Source organism: Dioscorea cayenensis, chromosome 15, assembly GCF_009730915.1.
Source record: "Dioscorea cayenensis subsp. rotundata cultivar TDr96_F1 chromosome 15, TDr96_F1_v2_PseudoChromosome.rev07_lg8_w22 25.fasta, whole genome shotgun sequence".
Classification (NCBI taxonomy): domain Eukaryota; kingdom Viridiplantae; phylum Streptophyta; class Magnoliopsida; order Dioscoreales; family Dioscoreaceae; genus Dioscorea; species Dioscorea cayenensis.
This window is the reverse complement of record NC_052485.1, coordinates 21319863-21339457: the sequence shown is the minus strand read 5'-3', so window position 1 is coordinate 21339457 and position 19595 is coordinate 21319863. Positions and strand designations below refer to the sequence as shown.

Below are 19595 nucleotides of genomic sequence, written 5' to 3'. Positions count from 1 at the left end.
CAACCACAACCACCGTCTTCGTATCATCACCAGCCGCCAGTCAACCGATGTCGCTGTCACTTGTCGCCAGTCCCTTCAACCACACCGTGGTAGTCGCTCGTCAACTGACAATTACCGCCCGTCAATCGACGTTAGTCACCTGCAACCACACTGCAGTGTTTGATCATCACCAGCCACCACCTTTTGCTCCACCGCCGTAGATGTGCTAAAGGAGATGAGGTGGTTCTTAGAAGCAGACGTCACCCACTTTATAGAGGTGACTGGGCACCATTCTTTTCATGGGATGCTTATCGCTTCACTCTTCCCCTCTATCATCGCTTCTCATTTGGTAATGCTGGTTCTAGAACTAGTATGATCATGATGGTGACATGATCCAAATTGCGTGTGTGTACCGCAAGTGCACGGGTGTCGAAGTAATAAAATACCCGGTGAATTGGGTAATCGAATCCATAGGAAACAAGGTTACTCGTACTAACTTCTTCTCTGCTATCTAGACTTATGATAAATGGGATGATATGATGATCTAATGTGCAAAGAAATGAATACTGAATACAAATATGCAAGGATAAAATAGAGAGAGATCTCAATCAGTAAAAGTGGGGTATTCGGGCAATGCTCCCCCTAGGATTCAAGTATTAGGTACTAGGTATACAAAGTGTTTCTAGAAAGAATAGGTTAAGTCGTGGAAATCCAAAGATAATCGGATCCTGCCTCCAGATCACCAATAATGGTCCCCTACGAGGTCCTGGTGGAGAAATCGCTCAATCTCAACACCTCACACCACATATGATGTATCTGATTCCAAAAGGTGTATCCAAATAGACCTAACTCTACCTCTAGGTGAAAGGTCCCTAACCCCCTATAAGGTCTCAATGGAGAAATCTCACAATCTCACGCCTCACACTAAATATAGTTGCATAACGCTTAGGGAATATGGAGACAGAATACACCAATCGGAGGGGAAAGGGGACGTTCCACTATCTCATGACTCACCCTCTCAACCGTCTTCAATCTTGGGGTTCTAACCCTAATGGTGACCTCTCTCTCAACAAGGCTTAAGGCAACACTTCAAGATGAAAGAGAGTGAAAAGAGGCATTCCATACCTTAAACGAAAGAGTTGGAGCTCTCTCGTCATCATTTGAACAAGGATAATGCAAATTGGGTGGCTTACGAGAAGCTTACGAACAGCCTTATGCGGGCATGCTTAAGCCCGTAAAGAGCATTCAAAGCAAAATCAGAGAACCTTACGGGCATGGCTTATACCTGTAAGGATGCCCGTAGGGACCATCAAGAGGACTTTACGACCACAGCATACGCCTGTAAGGACTATCGCAAGAAACAACACATTAAGACCTTACGGTCCAGCTTATGGCCGTAAACGCTGGACCATAAGACAAACAAAAAACCTTACAGACGAGACTTATAGTCGTAAGTATTCCCATAAGACTCGTGACCATCTTTTCCAGCTCCTTTACAGACACATCCTTTCGCCCATAAGCAGCCCGTAAGAAATCGGGTATAAATAAAACTTATGAGAATTTTTAGGGAATTCTTTACTTTTATTTTGGGCGATTCTTGGAGGCAAAGTTAGGAAAGAAAGGAGATGAATCTCTAGCACTCAAGGGTTTATTTAAAGGGAGATTTGGATCCACATTCAAGAGGATTGGAGGTCGTAGTCATCAAGCTCACCTTAACAGCGTACGTGGAAGCTTTCCTAGGGCTTCTCTGGCCATCCTCCATCGGCATGATTGAGAAGAGGGTTTTCTTGTTTTTAATATCTCCTCCTATTTTTTGTAATTGAATTCTATCCCTCCTTTAATGGAGGGCTAATTTGTAGATGTTTAGGTATAGTTGAACTCTAGGGTTTATTTCATTGACATTGGTTGTTAGATCTTTGATGCTTTAGTTATTTTCTTAATTGCAATAATTTCTATATGAATCTAATTACGTGTTTGAATGCTTGGTTGCTAACAAGGTGAAAGGCCTAACTACCATACTTGACGTGCCTTGTGATGAGAAAAAATTCCCACTAGCATAGACATGTTATGATTAGAGGGAATTATAAGCTTGGGAATAGAGTACTTTGGAGGTCCCGTCTCCCTTAATTCTCCTAAGTGAGTTAGTAATAATCTACGTGCTATTTGCAATCATGTGTAGTGGATTTTAGGAGAAATCACATTTTTGCACTGTATTCAGATTAGGGGTAATCTCTTTCTTTAAGGGAGATTATCTACTTAAGAGATTGTCACATTAGATTACAGTGAGGTTTCATAGAGTGTTAATGCGATTGTGTAGATGTTTGTATTAGCTATGCACCTATTCAGTTACTCTTTGCCCAAGAAATTAGGGTTTAGTATAATTCTGGAAATCTCTTAGTTTAAATAGGATTGCAAAGTTAGACAACCATTTTCATGTACTTCATATCCCCAGAGAGATGCTATACCCGAACATTGGTTTCTCTCTTGACTTCCCTCCTATTTTTTTTTACAGTATTTCTTAACTTTTTTTTCTTTTGTTCACACACATATCACTTCATTACTTAGGCTATTTTTTGGAATTAGGGTTATTGCTAGTATTTACTTTTTTTCTTGTGGACCGACACTCTGCACTCACACTTTCTTACCCGATCAGTAAGTACACTTGTGTCCTTATCAATACAACATTATCTCTCAAAGAGAAATCACGCACACCCACCAACAATCTCTCTAACTCCAAGTCCAAAATACTTTTTCAACCACAAAAGGCCTCCCACATCTTGGAAATACAATGAAAAGAACCCTCACAACTAGGGATCAATTACTTATTACTTGTTAGAAATTTGAGCAAAGAAGAGAAAACCTTTTTTTTAATGGACCCGTCCTTCTTGACTGTCCATTTACTCACACAGAAGCTTTACAATAAACACACATTCCTCAAATGCCTCAGGTATAACAAACTTATCCCACCATCATTATTTAGTGCCAAGGAGTGATTTATCAATCTAAACAACTATCACAACACTTACTTTATATAAGAAATATTCAGATGAATCAGCAGCTTACCTTTACAACACTTACTATCAAAAAGGGGGCATCATCACAAATAAAGAATAGAAATGAAGCATGCACAGAGAAAGTTCATTGAATTTGAGATATTAACCAGAAGGATGAAAAACTAAAGAAAAATGCGATAGCAATAAGCCAGCAATGGATCCAACATTAGGAGAGTGGTGCTTCCCATCAGTTGACAAGCGATGGTCATTAGTTGATGGGGTACCGGTGTTGGTTGATCGGTGGCAGGCAGTAAATGGCAAGTGGAAAACAGCAGAAATGAAGAAGAAGCAGCTAGTTCGATGATGTTATGAAAATAAGAATGGTGACGCCATAGTCATTGGTTGATGGGTGACCGATATCGATTGATGGACGACCGATATTCATTAATGGGCGTCCTTTGTTTGTGGTCAGGCAATGATCTTCAGTTGATGATTGATCGGCAGTAGTGAATGGTCGACGGTCAGTGGTTGACGATTAACAGGAGGTTGGTGAGAAGTGGTGGATGTGTCGTTGATGGGAAGTTGTCGACAAGTGGCCATAGTTTGGTTGACGGGGCTGGCTACAAGTAGCAGCGGCATGGATTGATGGGCAGCTGGTGATGATGCGAAAATGGTGATGGTGGTTGAAGAAAAAAATGGTGCTACTTGACGACTCCAATGGTGTGCTAGATGGTGGATGAGTCTCCTCTCCTAGATGGATTGCCTTAAAAACCTGGAGATATTTCCCTTAATTCTCCCTTTGCTTACCAGTCAAACATCTTGTCTAAAACCCTCAATAGAATCTTTTATGCCTAACCACTTACTGGCTCCTTACAGGTGTAAGAAGTTGGAGATGATGAGTCACGTATGGGCATCTTACATTCGTGAGCTCCATTTATAAGGTCTTCTGCCTTGATGTTACGGTGCATCTTATGCCATAAGTGCTAGACCATAAACTTCTCAATCGGATGGCGCTTGTGACTTTCTTTTCGAGCGTGTGTTGCTCCCTATAAGCTCCTATAGGCAGCCTTTATGGTGTGTCGTACAAGCGTAAGTCCTTCCCGTAAGTTCTATATCTTGCCATTATACTCCTCCTTACGGGCATAAAGCATGCTCACTTAAATTTCTTTAGATGAGGCTTATGGCCGCAAGTCCGATTGTAAGGTAACTGTAAGGTGTTTTATCTGGCCCGTTCTTCAGTTGTTGATGTTAAAAGATGATAGGGACGCAAGTGTACGCCAATCGTATAATAAAATGTGTGTAAATGTAGAGGGTCAGTCTACGGGGAAGAAAGTGAGTACTATTAATAACTCTAGATCCGAAAAATAGCCTAATTAGTATAGTGTTGTATGCAAACAAGATAACAGAGAACCAGAAAATAAGGGAATTAATAGGAGAAAAATTAAGAAAGAGATGTCCTGGCATAGCATCCCTCTAGGGTTATTAAGTATAGAATAATGGTCGTCTAAACATGAAATCCTATTTGAATCGAGAGATTTCCAAAATTATATTAAATCCTGATTTCTCAGGTGAAGAATAACTGAATAGGTGCATAGATGATACAGACATCCATACAATCGCATTAACACTCTATGAAACCTTATTGTCGGCTAATGACAATCTCTTATGTAGATAATCCCCCCCCAGAGAGAGAGAGAGAGATTATCCCTAATCCGAATACAGAGAAGAAATGCGATTTCTCCTAAAATCCACTCCACATAATTGCAAAAAGCTCGAAGATTGCCAACAACTCACTCGGGAAAATTGAGGGAGACGGAGTCTCCAAAATACCCTATACCCAGGCTTACTCACAATTCTCTCTAATCACGACATGTCTATGCTAGGTGGGTATTTCTACTCATCACGTAGCACATCGAGCATGATAGGTAGACCTTTGCCTCATTAGCAACTAAGTATTTAAACATGCAATTAGATTCAAATAGATATGATTGCAACTATGAAATCAATTCAAGCATCAAATATCCAAAACCAAAGTCATAGAAGTAAACCTTAGAGTTCAGCTACGCCAAAACATCTACAAATTAGCCCTCCATTAATTGAAAGCAAGCATTCAAGATAAAAAGAATAGGAGTAAACATAAGATCCATGACAACCCCCTTCTTAAACCCTAGGATGGAGAGTCATTGAGATAGCTTCCATGTGTGCCGCCAAGTTGAGCTCGACGCCAATACATAAGATTATCAGGAGCCTTAACGGGATGACTTACAGTCGTAAGCCCCATCTGTAAGGTTTTCTGATTTTGTTACGGTCCCGTTTACAGCAGTAAACGCTGGACCGTAAGTCTCATTGTTTTGCTTCTAGCCACTGCCCTTACGGGCATATGCTGTGATCGTAAAGTCATCGGGATGGTCTTTACAAGCATCCTTATAAACATAAGTTTTGCCCATAAGGTCCTTTAACTTGGCTCTAAATCCTCCTTACGGGCATAAATATCCTCGCAAGGTCTTCTGGAATAGACTTACGGCCGTAAGGATGACAGTAAGCTGCCCGTAAGGTACCCAGTTTACCTTGTCCTTAATATAATAATGCGGAGAAGTCCAAACTCATCGTTTTGAGCCTAGAATGCTTTCTTTGGCTCTCCCTCATTTTTAAGCACTTCCCTAAGCCTGTTAATTCAAAATACATAATATTTAACATCGAATTCCACATTACTGTAGTAGTGCATTGTTCGTGCTACTGTAGCACATCACTGTTTATGGCACTGTTACTGGAAGATTACGACCCTAAGCCCCAACCCGAGAACCTTACGGTCACTGTTACGACCATAAGTCTCGGGTTGTAAGGGTTATTGTAGTAGTACATTGTTCATGGTTACAGTAGCAAATTACTGTTCATGTGTACTATTACGAGCTGGTTATGGTCATAAGCTCCAACCCAAGAACCTTACAGGTAACTGTTACGGCTATAAGTGTTACTGTTCTGACCGTAAGAGCCCCCGATTTCTGAGTTACATAAGCTAGAAATTAGGGCTTTGGGGGGTTTCTTCCTTTCTACTCTTTGGTCGTCCTTTGGGAGGCGATTTTGGGGTGTTTTCATTGCATATCTTGTCGGAGAAGGAAGAAAATAAGAGGGAGAGATTATGAGAAGGTTCAAAGCTTCAAGGGAGCCATTCGTGAAGAGATCTCAATGGTGATTTTGGGGAATCTTCGAAGAACTTCATCCATCCAAGGATATTGCTAGATTTGAGGGAGTTTTGTTATTCTCTTTATTTATTTTAATTCCTTTGGATTGGATTGTTGTTCTCCAATGATGGAGAACTAATTTTCATGGTGTTTGGGCATAGTTGAACTCTTAGGTTTATATCTTTGACTTTGGTTGTTGGAACTTTGATGCTTTAATTGATTTCTTATTTTTAATCATATCTATTTGAGTCTAATTGTGAGATTGAATGTTTGATTTCTAACGAGGCGAAAGCCCTAGCCATCATACTTGGTATTGCTACATGACGACCCACCTAGCACAGACTTGCCACAAGGCCATAGGATAGTGGGTATAATTCTTGTTAGGGTACTTCAAAGACTATGTTTCCTGTAATCCTTTTGAGTGGGTTAGTGATAATCTCCATGTTCTTTGCAATCATGTGGAGTAGATTTTAGGAGAAATTATATTTATGCTCTGTATTCGGATTAGGTATAATCTATCCTTTTAGGGGGAGATTATCTACTTAAGAGATTGTCATTAGCCCACAATAAGATTTTATAGAGTGTTAATGTGATCGTATGAATGTCTGTATCAGCTCTACATCTATTCAATTACTCTTTGCCTGAGAAATCTGGGTTTACTATAATTCTGAAAACCTCTCAGTTCACATAGGATTGCATATTTAGACAACTATTGTCCTGTACTTAATAACCCTAGAGGAATGCTATGCCCAGACATCGCTTTATTCTTTGATTTTTCTCCTATTATTTCCCATATTTTCTTGTTTTCTGTACTTTTGTTCGCACACAAATACTTCACTAGTCAGGCTATTTTTTGGATCTAGAGTTATTACTAGTATTTACTTTCTTCTCTATTCACCGACACTATACATTTACACACACTTTATTACACGATTAGTACGTACACATGGCCGTAAGTCCCATCATAAAGTAGCTGTAAGGTGTTCTGTCTGGCTTTTTCTTTAGTTGTTGATGTTGAGAGAACTCTATTTTCTTTATTTTGGCTCTAAATTAGTTTTTTTGGTTCTCTCTCCTCATGATGCACTACCCGTTAACTGAAAATATAATTAACACCATGCTTAACATTATTTTTTGAATAAACACCCTAATACATGTCAAATAAGTATATAATATAAACTCATGTTTAATAATACACTTATTATATAACCTTTGAGAAGCCTTGATATTCTGTTGACAAGATCATCAAACACTTGCTTAGATGTAGTGGCTATTGTCACGCCCCCGGACCCGGCTCACAAAACCCGGTGCGCTAACAAACGTCCGCACACACATAGTGTATAGCACAATAGGCATGCAAGGCCTCAAAACCTATTACAAAACAAAACATACAATCTAACAAAACTGTAATTTCAAAAGTCAAAATCAGAAATTTACAAATATTTACTAAATACAAACTCATAGATTAAAATACTGACCAAATTATAACTTAACCTACACCATGGATAGGCTTACTACTGTTCACTCTTTGTGAGCTATTATACTCCTGATATAAAAAGAAAAATTAACTACAGATTATGAGCTTGACAACCAATTAAGCAATCACTAAAAACATTGAGATCATAAAAAGTCTCAAAAATTCAAAATAAAAATCCGTAATATGATAGAGCAGAACAATTACCAAAACACAATTCAGAAACAAAACAAAAAATACAACAAAGTCAGATTTTCAGATAAATACAGTATATGTCTCCTAGTAACTATGGTCAATTAAAAATATCATATTTCATTTGTTTACCCTCGGTGACCCGAGCCAGAATATCAGAGTTCATCTGTTTACACTCGGTGACCTAAAGCAAAATATCAGAGGCCATATTATTCACTGATGGAACTGTACAAAACGATAATTTCTTAAAATAATTACATATCGATATGATCAATGTTTAACCCCCAATGACAAGGTTAGTGCATACTATCAAAGTTCAGATTGAGAAAAATACAAACTAATTTGCATAGGAAAAATATTAACAGTCGCATCATCCCACTTTTATAATATCAAAATAGACGCATTGTTTGAATCCAAACCTAAACAGATAACTTATACAAATCCCAAGAAAATAATTAATTAAAAATAATTAAAAAAAAAGATATAGTTGTCCAAAAAATTCATAAACTAAATAATTCCAAAAATTATCATCATCGAAATTTTTGAAATGAATTAATTCAGCGAAACACGAATATTTAAATTAATTAAATAATCATACAATATTTAAAAAATGACAAAAAAAAATGCATATATATAGTAGGATTAATATGTGGTTACTTACTTGATTAACGCCCAAAGATACTCCCAAAACTTACACCAAATCAAGGCTTGTAATTTGGATATACCCCTTTCAAATATGTATATCTCTCAATCTACAACTTCAAAAGCAATAATATTTTGCACATAATCAGATAACTCATCAATGCATCACTTTCTTATTTTGCACTTTACCAGATACAACATCTAAGACCATGAAAAACACCAAACAAACTTCGGATTCTGCACAATAATATCATTTGGCACAACTACACTAATAATGCTATAACTTTTAAACTAAGGACGCAAAGAATTTGAATTTTTGCAAGTATCTAGAAAACATCAAACTCTATAACTTTCTTATTTCACTCTTCTCCAAATTCCACATATAAGACCATGAAAGTTTCTAACTATTGTTCATGCTTTATGCAGAAATATCATTTCAGTATAAGTATAGTAATATGGCTATAACTCAACCATTATGGAGGTATAAATTCTAAAATTTTGCAGATCCAAAGATAAGTTCAAATTCTACAACTTTACTATGTAGTTTTATATCTAATTCAAACTCTAAATTCATTGAAAAATATCAATAACTCTTTAAGGTCTGCATAGAAGTCTTATCTGAGGTCTCTTAATTTAAAGGCAATAACTTATAGAAGACACATGCAGAAAATTTTGCAGTAAGCTATCTAAGATTATGATCTACAAATTCCGTTTTTGATCTCCTCCAAATTTAGTTCCTAGGTCTCTCAAAATTAAAGAAGCATCTCTGCTATGCTAACAGCAAATTTCTAAACCTTATTCTCAAATAAATCTAATTCTTAACATAAGAAGGCAAAAAAAAAAAAACAAACAAACAAACAAACAAATCAGAACCTTACCTCAACCACTTGCAATCAAACACCCACAGAGATGAGTTTCTCGTCTTCATTGCCGACACCACAGGTAACCAGAGAAAAAGATGAGGCTAGATCTCACTTTTCATAAACGACGATCTAAATTAGAAGGAGGCGAAGAGTTGACCAGGGTTTCGAAAACTGAAAACATAAAATCAATGGTTAGGATTAAAAATAAAATCAACGGCTAGGATTAAACAGGGTGGGGCTCACAACTATTTTTGAAAAAATTGATCATGTATTGCTTGTTAGGCCATATATTAACCCACAACCCCAAATTATTATCCCAAATCCCAAATTTGGTTTTGTTACAATAAATTATACTCCAACCACAAACCCCAAATCTTACCCCAAAAGAGAATATTCTTTTACACATCTCATTTATTATTATTATTATTATTATTATTATTATTATTATTATTATTATTATTCAATCACAAAATACTTGAAATTAATTATTTTCAACAATGATCTAATTAAATATTATTTACAATGTAATATATTACTAATAAAAATTATTAAAAATGTTTTTTTAATTTATGATTTAATTTATTTAAAAATTTAATTAAATTTTTTTTATTAAATAATTAATTGCACATAAAATTTATAATTATATTAAAATATTACTTATAATTAAAATGTTAATTATATAAATTAATAACTTATAATTTTTATTAGTTGCAATAATAAAAATAAAAAATTATTGAATAAAAAATTATAAAATAAATGTGACCCCAAATTTGGGGTCACCCACTTCCAACCCTAAATTTGGGATAAAAAAAAAGAGTGGATTGGAGCCAGCCATGACCCCCAATTTGAGATTTAGGGTCATGATTGGAAATGGCTATAAAAGAATAAGGTTTTTTTAACCTCCTTTCCTATTTTTCTTTAGATTACTCTAGTGCTCACCCTGGTCATCATATACACAGGGCCTTGATCAACCATGTCCCACAAGTTCTAGGACTTGAACAAAGTTCTCATTTTAATGCTCCAACACTAATATATAGTTCTCATCTTTGAAAATCGGCAGCGTATGGATACACTTACACCATTAATGTTGGAACCTATGAAATGTATGAATATCAATACAAGCTAATACCACAACGCTATATATATAATGGGAAAGAGATGATCAAATACACTTGTGACATCCACAAACATTCATACAAACATTTAGCAAAGACATATATATGCCGCTTAAACGCATACAACCAGCCAATAATTGACGACACATACATACGAAATAACTCACAAATATTCAAACACAAATAACTAGATAACTGAACCAAAGACCCGGTCTTTGATACCTTTTATTTTCCACTTCACTACCATATATACCATTATTAGACTGCCATGAAAGCAGCTTAAATTAACCTTGAACATCTTGATCATGATGCTACAAGCATAAAACTAGGACTATATATAAGGTATACTCCATTGCTTGACTGCTAATTAACTAGGACTGATAAAGCTCTAGAGGGAGACGTGGAGTGATCTCCACCACCAATGGAGCTGAGTGCAAGGCCATGGAGAATAAACCCTCAAAGAGCTCATTAGGGACATTATTGATCAGCCTGAGCTCAAAGGCTTGGATGAGCCTAGCCAAGGTTAAGTGCATCACGTGTAGTGACATGGAGATCCCAGGACATAATCTCCGACCAGACCCAAACGGGATTAGTTCATAGTTCTGGCCCTTTACGTCAATCCCTGCCGCTGCATGGCTTGGTAAGAACCTGTTTGGTCGGAACTCCAACGGGTCAGGCCACACACTTGGGTCACGCTGCAGCTTCCACGCGTTCACAATCACTTGCGTACCAGCTGGAATATGGAATCCGGAAATAGTACAATCCTCCACAGTCTCTCGTGGAACTAAAAGCTCAGATGAAGGAGTTAGCCTGAGTGACTCTTTGATCATTGCTTGGAGGTAGATCAGATTATTTATGTCTGACTCATTCACAACTCTGTTCACACCAACCTGCTCCTCCAACTCGGTTTGCGCCTTCTTCAAGGCATCTGGATTGTTTAGTAGGTGTGCTAGCACCCGTATCAAGGATATAGTTGTTGTGTCTGTACCACCGAGTATCAAATTCTACATAGAACCATAAAGATTTTTTTAGTTTACATTTTTATTAAATTAAAAAAAAAAAGAAACAAGAAAAATAAATCACTCATACCAAGGAAGTAGCTATGATCAGAGTCTCCTTGTCAAAGTAGGCCTGAAGCTCATGGTCATCCTCCATGATGGAAAGCATGACGTCGATGAAGTCTGTACCGCCGGCAGTCACGCCTGAGGCCCTCCTCTCCCTGTGCTCCTCCACTAACCTAACCATCACTGAATCCATCTCCTTCGCCACGGCTTTCATTGCCTTCACATAACCACCGAGATCCATCCACTCAAGCCAAGGGAACATGTCTGATGGGACAGAGACAAAGAGAAGGTGAAAGAACTTGTGTGTTGCCTTTCTAAACCTCCAAGCCTCGTCGGAGCCACCACCGGACCCGAAGAACCGTTTTCCGGTCACCATTTGGAGAATTATGTTGAAGTTCAAGTCTCCAAGCCATTCCTTCATGTCAACCCTACTATTATCATTATTATTATCGCCACAGAGGTTGTGTAGTTCTTTGATGCATGTATCAACCTCTGCCAACATGACATGCTTGAGCTTGTCAAGGCGAGTGTTGGAGAGGAGCTCAGTAGTGGCGATCTTACGCATAGATCGCCAGAAAGAGCCATAAGGAGCAAGACCAAAGAAGGCAGCCTTGTAGGCCAAGTGGGTAACAGCGGCAGTGTTAGATGGCCGCGACGCGAGAGCTTTGTCATTAACGGTGAAGCATTCTTTAGCTACCTCCCAACTACTAATGACTAAAGTGCGTCGGGATCCAAGCCGGAGCATGAACGCCGGGCCGAGCTTATCGGCCATTTCACCGAGCTTATGATGAAAAGGTTGGGCATTGAGGAGCAAGTGCAAGTGACCGATCACCGGTAAAGCAAAAAAAGGCTGAGGTGGTTGCTTGTGTTTGTTGTTGAAGCTTTTAAAAGTGCTATGCCACAACACTTTGCAAAGAATGATAAGAGCAAAGATTACTACGATGGATTGGAGCTGAAGTAGATAATCATCCATGTATCGCCGGTGAAGTTCTTTTACTACGATGGATTGGAGCTGAAGATGATAATGCATTTGGGTTTGAAGCAAAATATCAGCGCTAGCCTGCTAGGCACAATGACATCCGATATATATATATATATATATATATATATATATATATATTAAAGAAACATTATATTTAACAAATTTATGCGAATTGAGTGTGTGTTGTTGGCCAGATTGTTCTTGTTGGCCCTTTTGTTTGGTTTTTGTTGTTTAATTGAAGTGGTTTATCCACCTTTTTTTAAAAATTATGCGAATCTTTTTGTTATAGGTAAACATCTGATTGATTGATTGCAATTGGACGGAGTTGGATACCCCTGCCAAACAACATGGTTGTTGGGAATTAAAAGGTCGGGGTATGGTTTAGAAAAAAAAAAATTTACCCGTTAGAATTTTTTTTTTTTTTTCAAAACCCCTTGGGTATTAATTACTTAGCCATGCAATTTTGAAAATAAAAATAATGGTTTTTTTACCACAGACTTATTATGCATTTTGTGAGCAGGGAGATTACAACTTGAGTATCCTCTGAAGGCAAGATACATAGAACCGTTAGTCTTGGATCATGTGAGAAGTTTTCAAATATTGAGTGATGAAAATTTTTTGTTTAAATAAACTAAAAATTAATTTGATTAATAGAAGTCAAAATTAAAAATTTTAAAATTTTAAAAAATATTTTTTGAATAAGTAAATATATTTATTTAAATTATTGAATTTTGTAAAAAAGAAAATTCATGGCCGCAAAGGATTGGTGTTTATACCCAGCCAAAACACCCCTATAAATTTTTTTCATGAATATCCAACCATGCTTTTTTAATTATTACTCATGCCTTTTTTTCACTTTTGTGCATGCACACAAAAACAAGGTGTTAAACTCACTGAAGGGTTATTACCATTATATGCCTTGTAACCAGACGATGTCATAAGGCTAGGGGGTAATTATCTTGGTTGAGCACTAACCTTTGGTCATATTTCAATTTGAGCACCAACATTCAAAACATATCAAAGTGAGCATTAACATTTAATTTGGTTAGATTGGTGAGACTATTGGGGTTTTCCAGCAAGAATTCAGTGACATGGACGTTGGACTCCACATCATCTTCACCCTCGGAGGCTGCCACATCAGTAATTTCTCCAAATCTATACTTCTCCTCCATATCAGCTGCCACATCAGCCTCTTCATCCTCTGTTCTGATCATCTTTTTCTCTTTTTTGACCCCACTTGTTGATGTGGCAGTATTCACGAGTGAAGATGAGGTAGAGTCCGGTGTCCACGAAACTGAATTCTCACCAGAAAACTAAAATAAACTCACCGGTGTAACCAAATTAAATATTAGTGCTTATTTTGATACGTTTTGAATGTTAGTGCTCAAATTGAAATATGACCAAAGGTTAGTGCTCAACCAAGAAAATTACCCTAAGGCTAGGTTTGTTACGAACTCGAGTCTTTGGCAGATTACAGCCCCAAACCTGTCCCATTTCATGTTAGGAAATGCTCTGCAGAATAGTAATTAACATGTTAATTTTTTATTGGTTGATGTTTAAATTTTATTGGCTTCTTCTATATTCATTGGAAAATATTTGTGTTGAGGGTAGGCACCAAAAAAAAAAAAAGTGAAAACAATCAATCAGTACTGGGAAGTTGTACCACTCGCTGCAGTGTTTGTGAATTGTGAACTTAGTACCGAACCCACATGCCTTAGCGTGTGACTTATCAATTATTTTGATTTGTCTGCCATAGTGCTTGTCTGCCATCAATTCTAATCATATTTTAGAATTTCCAAAATAAATTTAAGCGACACTGTTTAGGGTTGTCCATGATAGACCTGTCCATGGGCCGGGCCGGGCCGGGTTTGGGCTGGGCTTTATCCATATTATTAAAATTCAAGCTTGTCCAACACGGTTCTGCCTGAAAATTTGGGCCTTAACCCTTGCCAGTACCCGCCCAAATTTAATGACCTCTACCCAAAGCCCGCTCAAGCCGGCCCAAATAGGTTTTTCATTAAATAATATATAAATTATAAAAAAAATTTAACAATAATATTAATATGTGATTATGATCAAATATTATTCTACAAAACACTTAAAATTTAAAATACCAAATGCAAACCTTTATACAATTACAACAACTAAAATTCAAACCATTATAATCAATGACAATCAACAATAAATATATATTATATAAGTATATATAAAAGTAATTAATAAATAATCAATGGAAATTTAAACCATTATATATATAAGTATATACAAAACTAATTAATAAATATATTTTATATTCGGGCCGGGCCGGGCCGAGCTTTTAACAATGAAAACCAAACCCGGCCCATTTTTAAAATAGGCTTCTTTTTTTGTCCAAGGCCTGGACATCAGGCCTTATATATTATACCAAGCCCTCCCATTTTTCGGGTGGGCCTTCGGGCTTGGGCAAGTAGCCCAGCCCTTAATTAGACAGGTCTAGTCCATGGCCCCGGGCCTGAACAGAGAAAATTTTTAAGGGCCTGAGAATACTTTCCCTAGCCCCATCCCCGACTCAAAAATATTAAATTTTTAATTTAGATCATATATATATATATATATTATCAATATTTATGTAAAAATTAAACAAAACTCATATATTTATGTAATTAATAAATTATTAATAATTAAATAAACATCAGTATTGTGCAAATGAACCTTCGACATATATAATAATTATATATATATATATATATATATGATGATTGTATATATTTGTATTTGATGTTGGGTTTTTAACATGTTAACTACTTATATTTGTAAATGTGTTTCTCAATTTTCAGGTAGTTTTATGAGATTTTTAGCAAATATTTTTATAAATTTTATTTTAAATAATAATAATAATATTTTAATTTATAAAAAAAAAATTAGTCGGACTTGAGAATCCTTGCACCTGAATACTCTCTGCGGGGACGAGAACGGAAAAAAAATCCTCATACTGGGGTCCAAGACCGGGATCGAGATTAATAGATTTATAAATTTGGGTCCGGACCTGAAAAATGTATCCCGCCGTAAATCTCCGTGTCAGTTGATTGACATCGTTGAAGACTTGAAGGGGATCTCTTTCAATGATCCACGAGGACCACCACTTCTCACATGAGCAAACTCAATCAACTCAATCTAAAATTAGAAATAAATAAACATAATAGGAGAATGAATCAAGCACCTCCCAATCAATTACTAATAATTCATATGTAATAAAGTTATAATATTATATTAATAATAACATGGAAACATATATCTCCATATACATCTTAATTATCAAATTATGTATCCATAGCAAGTGGTTTTATTTATATTTATGTATATCATAAAAACTCAAGCATTTTGGGTTAATTAATAAAGCTCTGGTGTAAGACGAGGAATGAGCTCAACCATAAAAGGAGCCGAGTCCGAGGCCAAAGAGACCAAACCATCTTCCATCTCCACCGGAAAATCATTTAGTGTTCTAAGCTCAAAACCTTGAATAAGCCGAGCAAGTGTCAAGTACATGATTTGCAAAGCCATGGTAACTCCAGGACAAACTCTTCGCCCTGTCCCAAATGGAATAAGCTCATGATGTTGGCCCTTCACATCGATATCTTTATAACTAGATAAGAACCTCTCCGGCTGAAACTTCTCCGGCTCCGGCCACACTTGAGGATCATTATGCACCTTCCATGCATTTACTAAAACCTGTGTCCCTTTGGGAACATGATACCCTGCCAGAATGCAATCCTCTTGTGTGGCTCGTCTAATCAGAAATGGGTCCGGAGGAGTCATTCTGAATGACTCTTTGATGACCGCTTGTAAATAGACCAAGTTTTTTGTGTCTAACTCGTTCACTACTCGGCCTTTGCCAACCTGCTCATCCAGCTCTAATTGGACCTTTTTTAACACCTCTTTATGGTTTAGTAGATTTATCAACACTTTGGTTAGGGATGTGCTTGTTGTGTCAGTGCCTCCAAGTATCATGGTCTTCAACAATGAAAATTCTCAAGTTCAGTATAAATTCAAAATAAGGTATAATTATAAAGATTAATCAAGCATATATTAGTTCTAAATTTCTAATGCTTATGCATACACATCCTTGTTTTTATTTCCATGTTATTTTAAGTTGTTATATTTGTTTAGTGTTTGTTTACTAAAGTCATATTCATCATCCAAATCTAACTACATGAGAAAAAAAAAAAACCTTATATAAATACTGTTACCACTTCCTTTCTTAATATATATATATATATATAAGAGCTTACTATACTATACAAGAATCATGTTGATTTTGGTTGATATCTATTTTAATTTATTAATGATTTTATTTAAAATTTATTCCACTAATTTCAGAGTAATTCAAATATAATATAATATCATATCATAATCTGTCTTGTGCTCCTAAAGATTAGTTGTTTTAGTTCTCTAATAATAATAATAATAATAATAATTTTAGACTACAATTTTAGACCTTAAAGAAACTTACCAATGAGGTTGTCTTGATAACAGTCTTCCAATCAAACCCTTCAAGCTGTTTGCCTTCCAAGGATGAAATCATCAAGTCCATGAAGTCAGGACTATGGTTATGCTGATCATGATCACAATCATCCCTACAAGCCCTTCTCTTCCTATGCTCCTCCACCAATCTATCCATCTCATCATCCATCTCCTTGGAAGCCTTCTTCATGGCTTTAATATACCCTCCAATATCCATCCACCCAAGAAAAGGAAACATATCAGAAGGCACAAAAGATAGAATTAGATGAAAGAACTGAGTGGCTGCATCCCTAAACCTCCATGCCTCTTCAGACACACTCCCAGACCCAAAGTATCTCTTACTAGCTATCATCTGAACCACTATATTATAATTCAAGTTCCCAAACCACTTCTTCATGTCAACCCTAGCAACAATATGACTGTCACTTGTGCACATTGTGAAAAGTTCTTTCATGCAAGTGTTCACTTCAGCAGCTGGGACATGTTTAAGCATTTCAAGCCTGGCAGGAGAAAGAAGCTCAGTCAAAGTGATCTTCCTCACAGCACGCCAGTAGTTGCCGTATGGCGCAAAGCCAAACATGGCGTAGTTATGGCCGAGGTGTTCGGTGGCGGCATTCACCGGCCGGGCAGCGACAACTTTATCATTTGTGGTGAAGCAATCCTTGACGGCCTCCCAATTGCTTAGTATCAAAGTGCGGCAAGAGCCGAAACGGACAATGAAAGCCGGACCGTATTTGTCGGCCATGTCGCTTAGGACTTGGTAGAGTGGTTTAGGTCCACGGAACAAGTGAAGGTGACCGATCACCGGCAAGGCTCCGGTGGCTTCAGGTGGGTCATTGGTCTTGTTCTTCATGAGCTTTCCTATGCATTGATGGCAAAGGTAAGCAAAAGTTATGAGGGCAACAATGGAGCAGAACTCAAAGAGGGAGTACTCCATTGTTAGGGTTTGTTTGATACTTGATGGGATGATTATTAGGGTTTTTATAGACATGCATTGTGTGTCTAGAATATATATATATATATATATATCTGTGTGTGTGTAGACTTGAAGAGAAGAAATTAAGGTAAACTAGGACAGGTGGATATGTGGGTAGGTGGTGTTTGGTTTATAACAAAGACATGTTTGGCAACACCATATTTTAGAGGAAGGATGTCCTTCTATAACTATTCCCTTGAATGTGATGCATATATATATTTATTTAAGTTTTGAGAATTATAAAATTTAATTTTGATCTAAAACTTATGTGTAATTGCAGGGAAAGAGATTTCTGAATGATTGATTAACTAAATTAAGTTGGTCTTACATTTATTTTCCTTCTTTAGTAGTTAGTCTACATATATTTTTAAACTAATGATTATGACCTTCATGAAGAGAGAACTAGCTTTCAACAAAATCTCAACTAAATATATCTTGGATCAAGGACCCGCATGCAGATCTTGACTATCCTTACACCAGTCCAAGGACACTAATGATTTCTATATAAAAGGACATCTGGGAGAGTTGCCCTTGAAAATAATACATTATTTATTTATTTTTTATTTTTTAAAAAAAAATTTGCATACAAGTTCTCTATCTAATATGTTTTGAGTGGTCATTATTTTAAATACTACCTTATTATAAAAGTAGTCCTTACTCCTTACAAGTTACAATTGTACTAATATTTTTTTTTTATTCCTTTTACAATTCCATCCTTATTTTTATCGGTTCTCATTTATATATATATATATATATATATATATGATATAAATAATACATGATACGTTTCTTTAGCAGTATAATTTCCGTCTACATGTAGGCTATCTCTAAATATATATTATTGAGGTTGGAATTCAAGATAATATATAATACAAACCACTTAACACATTGGTACTAAAATGGAGAGACTTATCTTGGTCTATTAATTAAGAGACCAGGGCATGCTTGTTGTTTCCCTTAAAACTCAGAAGAAGAGTTTCTCAAAGAAGGTGACATCTTCATTTGGGTACATGAAGGAGAGTTGGTGGTAGATAAGGAAGTTTCAAGATGATAGGGGATAATCAACATTTGGGAGGGAAAATTCAAGATGGTTGGTTGATAGAATGACCTTAATTAGGATTAGTACTTTTCAAGATTGTTTTTAACAAAAACAGAAAAATAGAATTCATTGTAGAATTAAATGGAACATATATATATATATATATATATATATATATATATATATATATATATATATATATATACTATGTCAGCTTCGTGATTTTATCTCCAATGTAATGGTATATTTTTGTCTCAATATAATAATATTCTAAAATGGAAAGATTTTTCAAAAGGTTTGTTGGATATAGACTTTTATCTTTTTTTTTTTTGAATAAAAGGAGCTCGAAAGCTATTTTATTAGCAAAAGAAAGACAACAACAAGATACAGGACACTACCCAAATACAAATAAGTTACCGAACAGTTAAAAATCAAAACCATTATGTCTGAAACATTTCATAATCCAATAGGGAAGGTCACGGCCATGAAGAAATAGATTAAGACTATGCAGATTGACTCCATGAATTGCAAGCTTGAATGCAGGAAAGGCCCAGGATCTGGGAATAAGATAGACAGGAGGATTGCCAGCAGAGATAA

General features: G+C 36.3%; 2 protein-coding genes across 2 annotated transcripts; both read right to left on the bottom strand.

The window, feature by feature from the left end:
- Positions 1-10549: 10549 nt before the first annotated feature.
- On the bottom strand, positions 10550-12548 carry LOC120277030 (cytochrome P450 CYP82D47-like). The gene is made up of 2 exons (XM_039283775.1): positions 11527-12548; positions 10550-11441 (listed from the first exon to the last, which is right to left on the bottom strand). The coding sequence occupies exons 1-2, from the start codon at positions 12529-12531 to the stop codon at positions 10809-10811; spliced, it is 1638 nt and encodes a 545-aa protein (XP_039139709.1). The 5' UTR covers positions 12532-12548; the 3' UTR covers positions 10550-10808.
- A 3304-nt stretch (positions 12549-15852) lies between these two features.
- Positions 15853-17920, bottom strand: LOC120277787 (cytochrome P450 CYP82D47-like). Its single transcript, XM_039284627.1, has 2 exons — positions 16973-17920; positions 15853-16473 (listed from the first exon to the last, which is right to left on the bottom strand). Exons 1-2 carry the CDS (start codon positions 17918-17920, stop codon positions 15853-15855), a joined length of 1569 nt encoding a protein of 522 aa, XP_039140561.1.
- Between the last annotated feature and the right edge of the window lie 1675 nt (positions 17921-19595).

Bases quoted from the DNA above. Each gene is read 5' to 3' on its own strand.
- LOC120277787 (XM_039284627.1), bottom strand. From the start codon at position 17,920: ATGGAGTACTCCCTCTTTGAGTTCTGCTCCATTGTTGCCCTCATAACT. The intron at 16,474-16,972 runs GTAAGTTTCTTT...TCATTGTTGAAG, and splicing joins TTATCAAGACAACCTCATTG to ACCATGATACTTGGAGGCAC.
- LOC120277030 (XM_039283775.1), bottom strand. From the start codon at position 12,531: ATGCATTATCATCTTCAGCTCCAATCCATCGTAGTAAAAGAACTTCAC. The intron at 11,442-11,526 runs GTATGAGTGATT...GGTTCTATGTAG, and splicing joins TGATCATAGCTACTTCCTTG to AATTTGATACTCGGTGGTAC.